The sequence below is a fragment of the Phycodurus eques genome, chromosome 18 (genome assembly GCF_024500275.1).
Source record: "Phycodurus eques isolate BA_2022a chromosome 18, UOR_Pequ_1.1, whole genome shotgun sequence".
NCBI lineage: Eukaryota > Metazoa > Chordata > Actinopteri > Syngnathiformes > Syngnathidae > Phycodurus > Phycodurus eques.
This window is the reverse complement of record NC_084542.1, coordinates 2050094-2065713: the sequence shown is the minus strand read 5'-3', so window position 1 is coordinate 2065713 and position 15620 is coordinate 2050094. Positions and strand designations below refer to the sequence as shown.

General features: G+C 40.9%; 2 protein-coding genes across 4 annotated transcripts in view; one reads left to right on the top strand and one right to left on the bottom strand.

The window, feature by feature from the left end:
- The first annotated feature begins 500 nt into the window (after positions 1 to 500).
- On the top strand, positions 501 to 5718 carry slirp (SRA stem-loop interacting RNA binding protein). Its single transcript, XM_061703592.1, has 4 exons — positions 501 to 603; positions 1198 to 1256; positions 1363 to 1470; positions 5454 to 5718. The coding sequence occupies exons 1-4, from the start codon at positions 537 to 539 to the stop codon at positions 5529 to 5531; spliced, it is 312 nt and encodes a 103-aa protein (XP_061559576.1). The 5' UTR covers positions 501 to 536; the 3' UTR covers positions 5532 to 5718.
- A 1044-nt stretch (positions 5719 to 6762) lies between these two features.
- lbr (lamin B receptor) overlaps positions 6763 to 15620 on the bottom strand; it is a 36899-nt gene continuing 28041 nt past the window's right edge. For all 3 annotated transcript variants that reach the window (XM_061703585.1, XM_061703587.1, XM_061703586.1), the window contains exons 10-14: positions 11637 to 11762; positions 11350 to 11518; positions 11164 to 11244; positions 9755 to 9877; positions 6763 to 9304 (exon numbers count right to left, since the gene is read on the bottom strand). In XM_061703585.1, coding sequence (XP_061559569.1) covers positions 9144 to 9304; positions 9755 to 9877; positions 11164 to 11244; positions 11350 to 11518; positions 11637 to 11762 — 660 coding nt within the window. In that variant the 3' untranslated portion in view covers positions 6763 to 9143. The remainder of the gene's footprint in view (positions 9305 to 9754; positions 9878 to 11163; positions 11245 to 11349; positions 11519 to 11636; positions 11763 to 15620) is intronic.

Below are 15620 nucleotides of genomic sequence, written 5' to 3'. Positions count from 1 at the left end.
TTATAAAAGACCTTGATTCTAAATGACTGTTTTTGTGGAGGATATTTTGCAAATGCCCACACTTTGCCCAATTATGGAAAGGTGTTTACAGTTTGATAGTACTCTGTATCGAACCAAATCTCTCTCTTTGCTTTGAGTATATATTATTTGGCTTCATTAACTATTCACCTGTGTGCAAAACAAAACAAAAAAAAATCGTATATTATTAATCTCCTCATACTATTGGCTAAATGGCATATTCATCAATGTCGATGCACTAATGAAAAGAAAAAAAGTCAAGAGTATATTAGGTCCATTAGACAACCCACGACTGTGAAAGCACAAAAACGTTGGAGTTATGCGCTCGATGTAATTTATTTCTGTAATGAGTTTTCCTGTATTTGTATTTCACCCCCTGGCAATTGAACTTGTATGTTTTGTATTCCTCAATAAAACGCTTAAAAAAAAAAAAGAAGCAGCAGCGGCAGAAGAAGAAGAATTCAAAAACGGAAGTCGCACATTGCGTCCGAGGTCAAAGTGTTATTTCAGGATAAAACATGGCGGCGCAGTCTAGGAAAGTGTTTGAGGTTTTTGTATCAAAAGTGCCATGGACAGTTGCTGGCAGTGAGTTGTTGTATTTTTATTTTCAATATATGATTTCTTTTACGTATCAGTTGCCAGCGTATGCCTGTAAAAGAAATATTCAATGTATTCGTCGTCCTGTGTCTATCAAGCAGTCACCTCTGTTAGCTACCATGAGCTACCGCACTTTATTTATGTCTACTATAATTAACAGTAAATGCTTTTGAATCACACACTTTGTCTGGCAGCTGAACGATACGATATTTAACTATAGTGTGCGCACCCCCCCCCCCCCCCACATCAGGATCTGCAATTTCATATAACATTTTCCTTACTACGATTTTAACCCTTAAAAGGTCCTTATATATCCTCAATATCAAAATGGTCACCTTCCTAAAACCTGGCCTATAAGTATTATGATTACTGTTTATTTCCAGTTTAAACAAGTCAGTCATTTAAAGTTACTCCAGCCTGGGGGGGGGGGGGGGGGGGGTAAAACAACATCAAATATCATTTATTTATTGTGATTTTAACCCTTAACATTCAAAGTTTCCATGTCTCCACAGTTTTTTTTTTGTTTGTTTTTTTTTAATTGGAAAAAAAATTTCATTCACTATGGGTTGACTTATCTTCCAGAGGAGATGAGGGAGTACTTTGGACAGTTTGGACCAGTTAGAAAGTGTCTACTGCCATTTGTAAGTAGCCCCATAGACAGACAAATCATCTTCACAACCCCTCTTTATAGTTCTAATCTTATTCATTTATTTATGAGTGTTCCACATGATCTTTGTTTTCTAACAGAATAAAGAAACTGGCTTCCACAGGGGATTCTGTTGGGTGGGATTCACCACAGAAGAGGGACTGAACAACGCACTGCAGAAAGAGCCCCACTTACTGGAGGGAGCTAAGGTAAACAAAACTTGAGTGATAGTTTGGGTCTGTATTGTCAGTTGTTTTTTTTTTTATTTATTATTTGTAATGCATGTATACTTTAATCAGAAGGACATGGATTTGGATTTTCATTTGTATGTTAATATCAAACCCAAATGGTTGTATTACTTGTTTATCAGGAACACATACTGCATTGAATCTTCCCATTATGCTAATAATTCCCAACACTTTCAACAATTAAAGATAACTTTTTTTTTTAACTAACATTACTATAAATGTGTATTATTATGGTCGAAGAAAACGTAAATTTGTCTTGTTAATGGAATTATGCTTTTATATATATACACACAGTGGGTACGGAAAGTATTAAGACCCCCTTAAATTTTTCACTCTTTGTTATATAGCAGCCAGTTGCTAAAATCATGAAAACTTTTTCCTCATTAATGTACACACAGCACCACATATTGATGGGGAAAAAAATGAATTGTTGAATTTTTTTGTAGATTATTAAAGAAAAAGACAAACTAAAATATCACACAGCCATAAGTATGCAGACCCTTTGCTGTGACACTCATATTTAACTCTGTGCTGTCTATTTCTTCTGATCGTCATTGGAGTCCAGGGGCCTCATGTACAAAGACTTGTGTGGATTTCCTCCTAAAACATGGCGTACGCTCAAATCCAGAAAACGTCGTACGCACAAAAATATTCCGATGTATGAAACTCTGCGTACTCATGTATCCAAGCACATTTCTTTCGTACATTCCAATCAACGTGGAAATGAGCGCACATGTTGGAGTAGCCGACTCCTCCCTGTCCACGCCAAATGTTGTATGTGTGGTATTTGTAATAAATCTTTTGAATTCAAATAGAAGCGCATCAGCATATCAAAGAGGATATCAAAAACTTTGACTCCTTTTTGATTACTCAATTTATTTTAATACACAGGAGAGGGCACACACACTGACAACAAAATCATGTTTTTTTTTGGAGAAGAACGGGTAAATGATGTCAATTTAAACACATTTTAATCATGTGCAACCGATGTACATGTTCAAAGGCCTCTTTTTTTCAGTGCATGTGCTGGACTCACGAAGCGATTGTGAGAGCAATAAGCGGCATAAATGATCGCCTTGATCAATTAATAGGTGTCCTCACAAATATCAGTGGTTCATTAAATACACTGGTGATCACTGAAATCAAATTTTGCCGGGCATGAATTGTTCATCAGTGCTAATTATTCATGTGTCGCTGGTGTGCAGATTTATGAGAACCGTTTCGCAGCATCCCCTCTAAGTGTCGCCGAAGCACCAAAAGCTGCAGAAGCGTTGCGTACGCCAGCCACGCAGTTGGCGTGAGGCACCGCACATTTCCACGGTCATGTCACTCTTGATACATCTGACCTTTGCCGTGAAAAAGAACGGACCCCACGTTTTTGTGTGTACGCACATTTTGTACATGAGGCCCCAGCTCTGTTTGATTGGACTTGATTAGGAAAGCCACACACCTGTCTATATAAGACCTTACAGCTCACAGTGCATGTCAGAGCAAATGAGAATCATGAGGTCAAAGGAACTGCCTGAAGAGCTCAGACAGAATTGTGGCAAGGCACAGATCTGGCCAAGGTTATAGAAACATTTCTGCTGCACTTAAGGTTCCTAAGAGCACTGTGGCCTCCATAATCATTGAATGGAAGACGTTTGGGACGGCCAGAACCCTTCCTAGAGCTGGCGGTCCGGCCAAACTGAGCAATCGGGGGAGAAGAGCCTTGGTAAGAGAGGTAAAGAAGAACCCAAAGATCACTGTGTGGCTGAGCTCCAGAGATGCAGTCGGGAGAGGGGAGAAAGTTCTAGAAAGTCAACCATCACTGAAGCCCTTCACCAGTCAGGGCTTTATGGCAGAGCAGCCCGACGGAAACCTCTCCTCAGTGCAAGACACATGAAAGCCAGCATGGAGTTTGCTAAAAGAAAACACCTGAAGGACTCCACGATGGTGAGAAATAAGATTATCTGATGAAACCAAGATAGAACTTTTTGGCCTTAATTTTAAGCGGTATGTGTGGAGAAAACCAGTCACTGCTCATCACCTGTCCAATACAGTCCCAACAGTGAAAGCATGGTGGTGACAGCATCGGGCTGTGGGGGTGTTGTTCAACTGCAGGGACAGGACGACTGGTTGCAATCGAAGGAAAGATGAACGCGGCCAAGTACAGGGATATGCAGGCCGAAAATGTTTTCCAGTGTGCTCAGGACCTCAGACTGGACCGAAGGTTCACCTTCCAATGACCCTAAGCACACAGCTAAAATAAGGACGGAGTGGCTTCAGAACAACTCCGTGACTGTTCTTGAATGGCCCAGCCAGAGCCCTGACTTAAACCCAATTGAGCATCTCTGGAGAGATCTGAAAATGGCTGTCCACCAGCATTCACCATCCAACCTGACAGAACTGGAGAGGATCTGCAAGGAGGAATGGGAGAGGTTCCCCAAATCCAGGTGTGAAAAACCTGTTGCATCATTCCCCAAAAGACTCATGGCTGTATTAGCTCAAAAGGGTGCTGCTACTAAATGCTGAGCAAAGGGTCTGAATACTTAAGGCTGTGTGTGATTTCATTTTTCTTTTTTAATAAATCTGCAAAACAATTCAATTATTTTTTCTGTCAATATGGGGTGCTGTGTGTACATTAATGAGGGGTGGGTGAACTTAAAAGATCTTAGCGAATGGCTGCAATATGAAAAAAGTGAAAAATTTAAGGTGGTTTGAATACTTTCAATACCCACTGTGGCAAAAAAAGTCAAGACACCAATTGTGCAAGTTCTGCCACTTAAAAAGATGAGAGAGGCGGGTAATTTTCATCATAGGTATACCTCACCTATGAGAGATAAAATGGGGGGGGGGAATAAATCCAGTTTTTACCCAAAATGTTTATTTTGGTTTCATCTGACCATATGACATTCTCCCAATCCTCGTCTGGATCATCCAAATGCTCTCGAGCAAACTTCAGACGGGCCTGGACATGTACTGGCTTAAGCAGCGGGACACGTCTGGCAGTGCAGGATTTGCGTCCCTGGCAGTGTAGTGTGTTACTGATGGTAGCCTTTGTTACTTTGGTCCCAGCTCTCTGGAGGTCATTCACTCGGCCCCCCCCTTGTGGTTCTGTGATTTTTGCTCCCCGTTCTTGTGATCATTTTGACCCCACGGGGTGAGATCTTGCAAGGAGCCCCAGATCGAGGGAGATTATCGGTGGTCTCGTATGTCTTCCATTTTTCTAATAATTGCTCCCACAGTCGATTTCTTCATACCAAGCTGCTTACCTATCGCAGATTCAGTCTTCCCAGCCTGGTGCAGGTATAGAATTTAGTTTCTGGTGTCCTTTGACAGCTCTTTGGTCTTGGCCATCGTAGAGTTTGGATTGTGACTGTTTGAGGTTGTGGACAGGTGTCTTTTAAACTGATAACGAGTTCAATCAGGTGCCATTAATACAGGTAACGAGTGGAGGACAGAGGAGCAACAGGTCTGTGAGAGCCAGAAATCCTGCTTGTTTGTAGGTGACCAAATACATATTTAACCAAGGAATTAACCAATTCATTCATTAAAAATCAGATGTGATTTTTTTTAATTTCCCCCCTCATTTTGTCTCTCATAGGTGAGGTATACCTATGATGAAAATTACAGGCCTCTCATTTTTTAAGTGGGCGAACTTGCACAATTGATGGCTGACTAAATACTTTTTTGTCCCACTGTGTGTGTGTATATACCAATGAATAAATGATTATATAGACATATAATCATTTCTAAAAAAAAAAAGATTAAATAGTGACAGCCCTAAAATGGACCTTTTCAGGAATCATTATGAGGTTAGGATAACCTGGTATTAGGTAACAGGTTGTATTAATTTTTGCTTTACGTGACTGCATGTTTAATATCTAAAGGGCCAATTTTACTCAAAACTGTAAACCAAAAATAAGGCCTTTTATTATCGTCACAAACTGTGTATTTTTCAGCTTCAGGTTCAGAAGAACAGGCGGCCATTTTCTGGACGGAAATCAAATAAAAATGAAAATGATGGAAGCGCCATTTGAGTCCCAGTGATCACCTGGAAAAGTAATTTTTTTTTGTGTGTGTGAACATCTGTACATGATACTGATCCTTTGTGAGCTTGAGTATCCCCCGAATTCAATATTGAAAATAGTCACTTGCAATCATTCTTGTCATGTCAATACAATTTATTTGTTTCCCATATACGGCAATAAAAAACATTCTTGAGTCCATTTGGTGGTGGTTGTTTTTTTTTTGTTTTTTTTGGTAATAAAAGCAAGCAGAAAAGATTCCATGACAGTTACTTAGTTATTAGTCTGTAGGAGTTAACTACTTGAAGTGACCTGAGACCAAAATGCATCACAGGAAGCTTACAGTGGGTACCGAAAATTATTTTACTGTTATATTGCAGCCATTTACGAAAATCATTTGTTATTTTTTTCCCTCAATGTACACACAGCACCCCATATTGACAAAAAAAAAAAACAATTGTTGAAATTTATGCAGATTTATTAAAGAAAAACTGAAATATCACACAGCCACAAGTATTCAGACCCTTTGCTGTGACACATATATTTAACTCTGGTGCTGTCCATTTCTTCTGATCATCTTTGAGATGGTTCTACACTTTTTGGAGTCCAGCTCTGTTTGATTGGACTGTATTAGCTGAAAAGGGTGCTTCTACTAAATACTAAGGGTCTGAATACTTGCGGCTATACGATATTTCAGTTTCTCTTTTTTAATAAATCTGCAAAAATTTCAACAATCCCATTTTTTTTTCACACACACACACACACATCATAAACACGTAAGACTAATGGACCACAAGATCTTATCTTCTTAAAAACACCCTTCACAATGGAATTTCAAAGGGGCTCAACTGAAGTATTTTATCCATCCATTCATCTTCTGTACCGCTTAATCCTCACTAGGGTTGCGGGCGTGCTGGAGCATATCCCAGCCATCTTCGGGCGAGAGGCGGAAGAAACACACATTCGCACTCACGGGCAATTTAAAGTCTTCAATCAACCTACCACGCATGTTTTTGGGATGTGGGAGGAAACCGGAGTGCCTGGAAAAAACCCATGCAGAACATGCAAACTCCACACAGGCGGGGTCGGGATTCAAACCCCGGTCCTCCGAACTGTGAGGCAGACGTGCTAACCAGGCAGCACGGTATTTTATACTTGGTGTAATTTTATGTCATGAAGAAGTCCCCACTTGAAGAGAAAATGCATGTCTCAGTAATGAGTATAAAACCAAAAGAAGGGAAAATAAATTCTGTAAATCTTTATTTGGGCTAAACTATGTATACAGATACTTTCACCAGTTTTTGTGTTTTAATACACATGAAATATGGCAGATCTTATCTCTAAACAAAACTACATTAGCCCAAATTTAAAAAACAAAAAAAAATAGCTATAAAGAATCATTACTAATATTTTGTCCTCCCAATGCAGAATAAAACAGCAAAAATATTTACAAGTCCGAGTTCAGACATTGCTACTTCTGTTGTGATCAAGAGCTGCAAATACTGAGTTTGCAAACAATGACGATGCAATTTATACATCTGCATTGTTATCACAGTATAAAATTGTCATGAATGACATGTTATTATGTTATTAAAGCTTAAATAGGAGAAATAAATCATTGAGTTGCCGGGTGGGGGGGGTGGGTTGGCTGTTCCAAAAGCTCAAAAGGACAATGCCACAAAAAGAAAAATGTGGCAGAAGAAATGCAACCAGGGCTTGACACTAACCTTTTGGGTCACTAGCCACTGTGGCGAGTGGTTATGGATAAACCGATTATCAGCCGGGCCGATATCGGACCTTTTGACGCATATCGGCATCTGCCTTTTTTTTTATTATTCTTTTTTATAAATCCAAACACCGATAAGAGTTCAATTTAAAACTGGATAGACTTCAGCCAGAGAAGTATTTATTCAAGTTTTCACTTTTCAGTTAACTTTAGAGAGAGATTCTGTTGACTCTGGGAACACCCTGCACTTTTTGTTTGAAACTAAAACAAAGATAAGTGAAAGCTTAACATTTGAGTTATATTGACGTCACAAATTTGGGGAGCGACAGTATTTATTTGTTGAAGTTTTCATTTAACATAAGATGCTGCTGAGGCTTGGGAGCGCCTTTGGCTAGACTGTTAAAATAAAGATGTCTATTGTTTAAGATAAAAAAAAAAAAAAAAACTAACATGTTGCAAATCTGAAAAGCTGTTTAATAAACATGCTTAAAGGCAATTAAAAGCAAGTATGGGTCTTAATGCTCCTTATTTCACAAGTAACAAGTTGATTTTTTTTTTGTTCCAGAAAATGAAACTGGCAGCCAATTATAATAATATCAATACATTTTGGAGCAATTGGTAAATAACTAAATGCCTTTTGAACGACTGCTGTTCTGCCGTTAGGTTTCTGTTTTAATTAATTACAATTTTTAAAATAAAACACCATTCAAGCAAGTTTTTCATCTTTTTAAGATTGTGGTCAAAGCTGCAGCTGGCTACTAGTGTGGACTGAATGGGTGGCAACAATGAGGAAATGAAATGCCAGTAATTTTAGGGTAACTGTCATTGGCAACATTGGGGAAAAAAAGAACTATGAACTACTTTGTTTGTGGACCGGTGAACTTAGTTAAAATTTGTGTAATTATGAACTATGTACTGAACCAGTTCATATTTAGAACACTGAACTGCACTTTGAACTAGTTCACGTAGAAAATGAACTTTCTTAACACTGATCCTGTATTATATATATATATCGTAGGTTTGTTTAAAAAAAAAAAAAAAAGGGGACTTTTTTTACTGATTGAAATACAGTCGTAAACGGGGATTGGGGGTTGCTGACAAATTTGTCACGATCGAAATAGAACCTGCCAAAGTGGCTAGCTGGAGTGGCGGAGCTACCCGCCCACTGCTGAAATTCACTAGCATTTGGTGGGTGTTAATGTCAAACCCTGAATGCGACAAAATTATTCATCATCACCATGTCGGTGGTCCCCTCCAACACTGGGCACATCACCAGAAGGTTCTAAATCATACCAAATCCATTATGTAAGGAATTAAAAACACAACTCTCAAGTCAAACACTAGGCATCTATACAAAATTCAAGACAGAACAGGAAAATTCTCTAATGCAAATTTGTGGAAGAATACTTGTGGGTCCTGAGAAAGAAGTTGCTGTTGTTGCAGTGTACAGCTTATTTAGTTCCCATCATTCACAATGAAGGACTACTTGTACAATCATTCCCCCAAAAAATCCTAATCCGAGCAAAAAATTAAAGCAACAAGTGGTTTTGTTTTACCTGAAGTATAAAAACAAATGTGTATATACACAAAAATATACATCCTACCAAGACTTTACTTGCAGAGGCATACTTTTTGCATCAAATTGCAAAATAGAAACTTTTCTTCCTCATTCGTTTGCAAAAAAGTTCATGATGCCAACAAAAGTCCTTAGTGGTTTGTTAGAAAAACATTTCTTGAAATGTACTGAAGCGCAAAAAAATACACAATCATGATATGTTTAAATTCTTGTTTTTAAAACGGCAACACAATCGTGACAACAAAAATTATTGGTGTTTGTGGCTTTCATACTGGGTAAAAATGGGCCTTAGCTCACAAGCGTCCGGCACCAGTCAGTCCCCTCAGTAGACACGGGGGATGATCCGGTAGCGGACCGTTCGGCAGTATTCGTCCCAAGCCGAGCCGTACTTCCTCCTGCAATCGCTCATGTCCCGAGAGTCCCGGTGCACCAGCAGGATGATGAAGTAGATCATGTAGTACCATGGCAGCAAATGACTGAAGCCTACGTGTGTTGATAACAACAATCAAATTGACTGAATTGTTGAAGTCATTTATTTTATTTTTTTTTAATCATTGGGATCTCGGCATAAATAAATAAAAGGATTTTAAAAAGGAGTGCGAGTTCACTTTATATTGTATAATGTCACTTTGACAACTTTTCACACTGTTACGGAGTGGGAACGAAACTGAATACACGTGATTTTATTATAATTATACACATAATTACAGAGCTTCACTCTCTGCAATTGGAACTCAGGAAATGGTTTGACGTTTTGTATCATGATCCTATTACTCTGCGCTTTGACTTGTATTGATCACTCTGACTACCAAGCAATGTGGAGATAAAAAAAACCCACTTTTTTGTTGGGGATTGTTTGTGGACAGACAAAAAAAAGTAATTTGTAGATATGTGATTTTCATTGGACACCAAATTCTGTGAAGAGTGACTTACCGCAGGGTATTGACCAGGCCAGAGCCATGATGAGGTCTCCCAAGTAGTTGGGGTGACGGACGACCCCCCACCAACCAGACACCAGCAGACTCTTTCCTGTTGCTGTGGGAATGGTCTTCAGGTCTGGAGGGAAAAAAAACAACCCAAAAAAATCAATCAGAGAAACCAATGAGGATGAAATGTCCATCTGACGTAATATCGTAGAATCCAACCAGTGCTACAGTACATAGGCCAGCCACAACATCATGCAGTCCTACACTGCAAATTATAACGCAAAAATAAAAATATTGGTAAGCTGATCTCTGACAGTGTCATCTAAACTGAGTTTTTGTGGTGACTTGTAATCAACAAACACCAACCAACCAAAAATAATCCATTCATCCCTTGATGAATTTTTCAATTAATCGATGAGTTGGATAAATACATTTTGAATTTGCATCTCTTTATGAAAAAAACAGGACAATATTTCCAATGGACAGTGAAGAAAATAGATGCCTTGTTTTGATTAAACACAAAGATTATTCATCTACTTTCATGTAGGATGACAGGAATCTGAGACTATTTACTGCTGAGAGGCTGAATTTCAGAGGATTTGGGCAATTTTAAGTTGAATAATGTCTCCAAATGATTAATAGATTGTCAAAATAATTAGATGAATTTGATAATCGATGAGTTGTGGCGCACGGTCCACGACTGGTTAGCACATCTGCCTCACAGTTCTGGGGACCGGGGTTCCAATCCAGGCCCCGCCTGTGTGGAGTCTGCATGTTCTCCCCCCCTGCCTGGATGGGTTTTCCCCGGGCACTCCGGTTTCCTCCCACATCCCAAAAACACGCGAGGTAGGTTGATTTGAGGACTCTAAATTGCCCGTAGGTGTGAATGTGAGTGCGAATGGTTGTTAGTTTGTATGTGCCCTGCGATTGGCTGGCGACCGGTTCAGGGTGTACCCGGCCTCCCGCCCGAAGATAGCTGGGATAGGCTCCAGCAGCCCGCGACCAGAGTGATGATAAGATGTCATTAATCTTCTCCAGCCTTCCCCCAAAACATTGTTTTAAAGGAAAATAGCACTCTATTGCATTGTACTTTATATATAGTATAGTAGTAAATATATTGTAATAAATGTAAAGAATTAAACAGTTTGTGTCATAATTCATTGTAACTGTGCAGCTCCTTCTGGTGTTCATGCCTTGGCCACCAGGGGATAGTATTACACAGACATACGGAAACGGACGTACATGGAGACGGTCACAACTAAGCTCGGTAAGCTGCAGTAAATAGTCGTCGTTTTTCACAGAAAAAAAGAACATATGCCCGTGAGCATTGCATTTATTGCTCTTGAAATAAACAGTTAATGGAGATGAAATACGGTCAATACTGTTTTTGTAACATGAGGACCCTTGAGCACTTACAGGACAGTTTGGGGTCTGATGGGTTTCTCCTGAAGGCGTTTTTCTCAGAGTTGGATTTCCTAAAGATGTAGAAGCCAATAACTGAAAGAGAGAAATGCAATGGCGGTGTGAAATGTGATGAATGGGATTCCTGCAATACTGAAATTATGAAATTGATGAGTTTTGTGAGTTGAGTTTTCTTCTCACGTTTGAGCAAGACAATGGCAGCAACGGCTGAGAGGCTCAGTGGGTTTGGGTGGCTGACCAGATAATAGGCCTGCAGGGTATAGGTAAAAGGCACCCACACCAGATCTCCAAAAGCCAGCATGAAGCCAAAGCCATCATGCATCAAGTCCATGGTGGTCAAGATGGCCTCCTGAAACATGTGGTTTTGTACATTACATTTAAATCACGTCAAGAGCCCTTTCCATTTCTATAAAGTACAAGAAAATCAAGTAATCAATATAGGTTCAATCAATGAGCTCTCTGTGTACCTCATTCCAGAGGCCATCTACGACATAGATCAGCTGGCAGACATTTACGAGGATCATGGCATAGGATGGAGTGTCCAAACCCTGCTGCTCCATCTCTGCCAGCGCGAATGCAAAGTTGATTAAGCACTGAAAAACACATCCAGGGTCATTAGGACAAAGACATACGTGAGTTCACATCTATGAAATCAATCTTGCTCTAATGTCAGCATCAAGATAAGATGAAAACAAACTATAGTTAAACCAAAGCCACTTAACTGTTAACGGCCAAATCTTAGGACATAAAAATAATGACATATAGTCAAGAGCGTGTAAGAATGTGTTTAACAGTTTTCCACAAGAGCCAGTTCTATAAGCCATACGATGAAGACGGTATTGACCTTTTCATAATGTTCGTAGGCGCCAGAGTTCTTAAGTACTTCTTGAAAAGAAACAACCAAAACTCCAGCACCCCTGAATAGACCTTACCAGGGAGGCTGAGGAGTGTGATCTCCCTGTAATTGGAACACACCCTCCGGTCCCCCTTCTTAAAAAGGGGGCCCACCACCCCAGTCTGTCAATCCAGAGGCACTGTACCCGATGTCCACACGATGCTGCAGAGGCGTGTCAACCAGGACAGCCTCACAACATCCAGAGCCTTTAGGAACTCTGGGTGAATCTCATCCACCGAGGAGCTTTTTAACCACCTCGGTGACCTCAACGGTCTCTCGGTGACCGAGAGACCGCCTCAGAGAACTCAGACTCTGCTTCCTCATGGGAAGGCATGTCGGTGGAATTGAGGAGGTCTTTGAAGTATTCTCCCCACCGACTCACAACGTCCCGAGTCGAGGTCACCAGCGCCCCATTCCCACTATACACAGTGTTGATGGTGCACTGCTTCCCCCTCATGAGATGCCGGATGGTGGACCAGAATTTCCTCGAAGCCGTCCGTAAGTCTTTCCCCATGGCCTCACCGAACTCCTCCCATGCCCGGGTTTTCCTATGGGTTCACCACCTATGGGAGGGGCCATAGGGGTTGGGTGCAGGGCGAGCTGGGCGGTGGCCGAAGGCAGGGACCTTGGCGTTCCGATCCCCGGCTACAGAACCTGGCTCTAGGGACGTGGAATGTCACCTCTGGCAGGGAAGGAGCCCGAGCTGGTGTGTGAGGTCGAGAAGTTCCGACTAGATATAGTCGGACTTGCCTCCACACACTGCTTGGCCTCTGGTACCAGTCCTCTTGAGAGGGGTTACACTCTCTTCCACTCTGGAGTTGCCCACGGTGAGGGGGGACGGGTCCTGACTGTTGTTTGTGCCTATGGACCAAACTGCAGTTCAGAGTACCCACCCTTTTTGGAGTCCTTGGAGCGGGTGCTGGAGAGCGCTCCTGCTGTAGACTCCATCGTTCTGCTGGGGGACTTCAATGCTCACGTGGGCAATGACAGTGTGACCTGGAAGGACGTGATTGGGAGGAATGGCCCCCCCATTCAGAACCCGAGCAGTGTTCTGTTATTGGACTACTGTGCTCATCACGAATTGTCCATAATGAACTCCATGTTCAAGCATAAGGGTGTCCACACGTGCACTTGGCACCAGGACACCCTAGGTTGCTGTTCGATGATCAACTTTGTGGTCGTGTCATGGGACTTGCGGCCGCATGTCTTGGACACTTGGGTGAAGAGAGGGGCGGAGCTGTCAACTGATCACCACCTGGTGGTGAATTGGCTCCGATGGTGGGGGAAGATGCCGATCCGACGTGGCAGGCCCAAACGTATTGTGAGGGTCTGCTGGGAACGTCTGGCAGAATCCACTGTCAGAAGGAGTTTCAACTCCCACCTCCGACAGAACACTTTCAATGGTTACAAAATAACTTAAGGGAAGCATATACAGTACAGGCTGAACAGGAGGGGTCCAAGAAGTGACCTTTGAGGTCATTGCCATTTGATGAGAACACTTCCAATGGTTACAAAATAACTCCTTTCCTCCAGGTAGGACCTGAGCAATTTAAGGACTGTTCCATTTCGTCCTACCCACGTTTCCAACCTGTTTAGCAGTATATTAAGAGCTACCATATCAAAAGCCGCACTGAGGTCCAACAAGACCAGAATTGGCACCTTTCCCGTGTCAGTATTCAACCTTACATCATGTAGCACTTTGATAAGAGCAGATTCTGTACTGTGATGAGTTCGGAAACCTGATTGAAATGTGTCAAGAAGTCCATTTTAGTCCGAGAAATTGCTGAGTTGATTAAAAATTACTTTCTCAAGAATCTTGGCTATGAAAGGGAGATTTGAGATGGGTCCATAACGAGCTAACATGGAAGCGTCCAGCGTTAAAAATTTTTTTTAGCAGAGGCTTAATGGCACCTATTTTAAGCGCTTTAGGAAACTCGCCTGACTGAAGTGAGCAATTGATTATTTGCTGCAAATCAGCTAGCACAGACTTCCTAATAGCTTTGAAAAAGTCACATGGTATTGAGCCAAGACAGCTCGTTGATGGTTTTAGCTGCTGAACCGTTTTCTCAATAGTTTTTCCTGGGCGGCTTCAGATGTCGTATCATTTTGCTGATATTTAACCTGATGGATAGTATATTTTCGCTAAAATAATCAAATTCATTGGATTTATCTGCTGTTAGAGGAGTTCTGGAGCTATCTGATTTGGGGGGGAGTTGTGAGCTTTTCAACCATCGCAGTTGTTGAAGTTTTTACTGATTATTTCAGAAAAGTGTTGCTATCTAGCCCTGACTAACTCTTGGTTGAAATTACAAATACTTTGTCTGTAGAGGTCATCGTCAATTTGGGCTTTAGTTTTTCTCCACTTAAGTTCTGCTTTCCTACACTTTGATTTAGAGGTCTTTGCCATCATTGTACTCCTCCACGGTGTTCTAGGTCGCCTCAAGATTGTCTTAGTTTTAATAGGAGCGACAGCATTGACATGACATTTGAAATTTTACAAGTGAAATTATCCAAATGTTCATCAACTGTCTCAGCATTCACAGTTTGTGGCACAGCTATGGTCTCCATAAACTTAGTGGCGGTGCTCTCATTGATGTACCTTTTCTTAATAGACATAGAGGTTGTCTGAATTTTTGGAAGAATCTGTAATCCAAAGAATACACAAAAATGGTCAGAAATTGAAAAATGTCAATTTATAGAATTTCAACATCCTGAGAGATGACCAGGTCTAAGATGTGACCTTGAGTATGGGTTGGACTCTTAATATGTTGAGAGAGGTCAAATGTGTCTAGTATAGCATAGAGTTCTTCAGATTTTCTCCCCCCATGGTATTGTCAAAATGAAGGTTAAAGTCTCCTGTTATGACAAAATAGTCAATACAAATAACTGACAGCAGTTCTGAAAAATCCTCCATAAATTTTCTATTGTACCTTGTAGGCCTATAAATTATTAAGACAATAACCTTTGGGTCAACTTTAAATAAAAAACAGAGATATTCAAAAGAGCTAAAATAACCCAGTATCATTTCTTGACACTAATGACTTAAAAATGACAGCAATCCCACCGCCTTTTCCCCCCTATTCAACAATTGCTCCTAAAATAAAAATGTGTTGGTCTTGCCTCATTTAAAATGGTATTACAGCTACTTTGTTAAGCACGTTTCATTTGGTAACAAAAAGTCCATCTAATTTGTCATTCGCTCCTTCGATTGTTTGTATGACGCTGATGAATCCGCTGGGCCTCGTGTCGCCTCATCTCTTGTTCCTCCGATTGTTTGGGAGCAACTGGATCTTTTTGTCCTTCAGCCGTGTCAACAAGGCCAGTGTTTTTCTTTTTGGGCCCCTGAATGACGTACACCGTACAAAATGTTAGCAGCCAACAAACTTAACCCCTTGTCTATTTAGACTGGATCCATCTGCCTTGTAAAGATGTCTGTGGTCCCAAAAAACACAGAAATTGTCAATGTAACTCACGGATAGTGCCGTACACACTTCTTTGAGCCACTTATTTAATTGACTGAGCCAACAGAAACGTTCATCTCCAAATTGTACAAGTG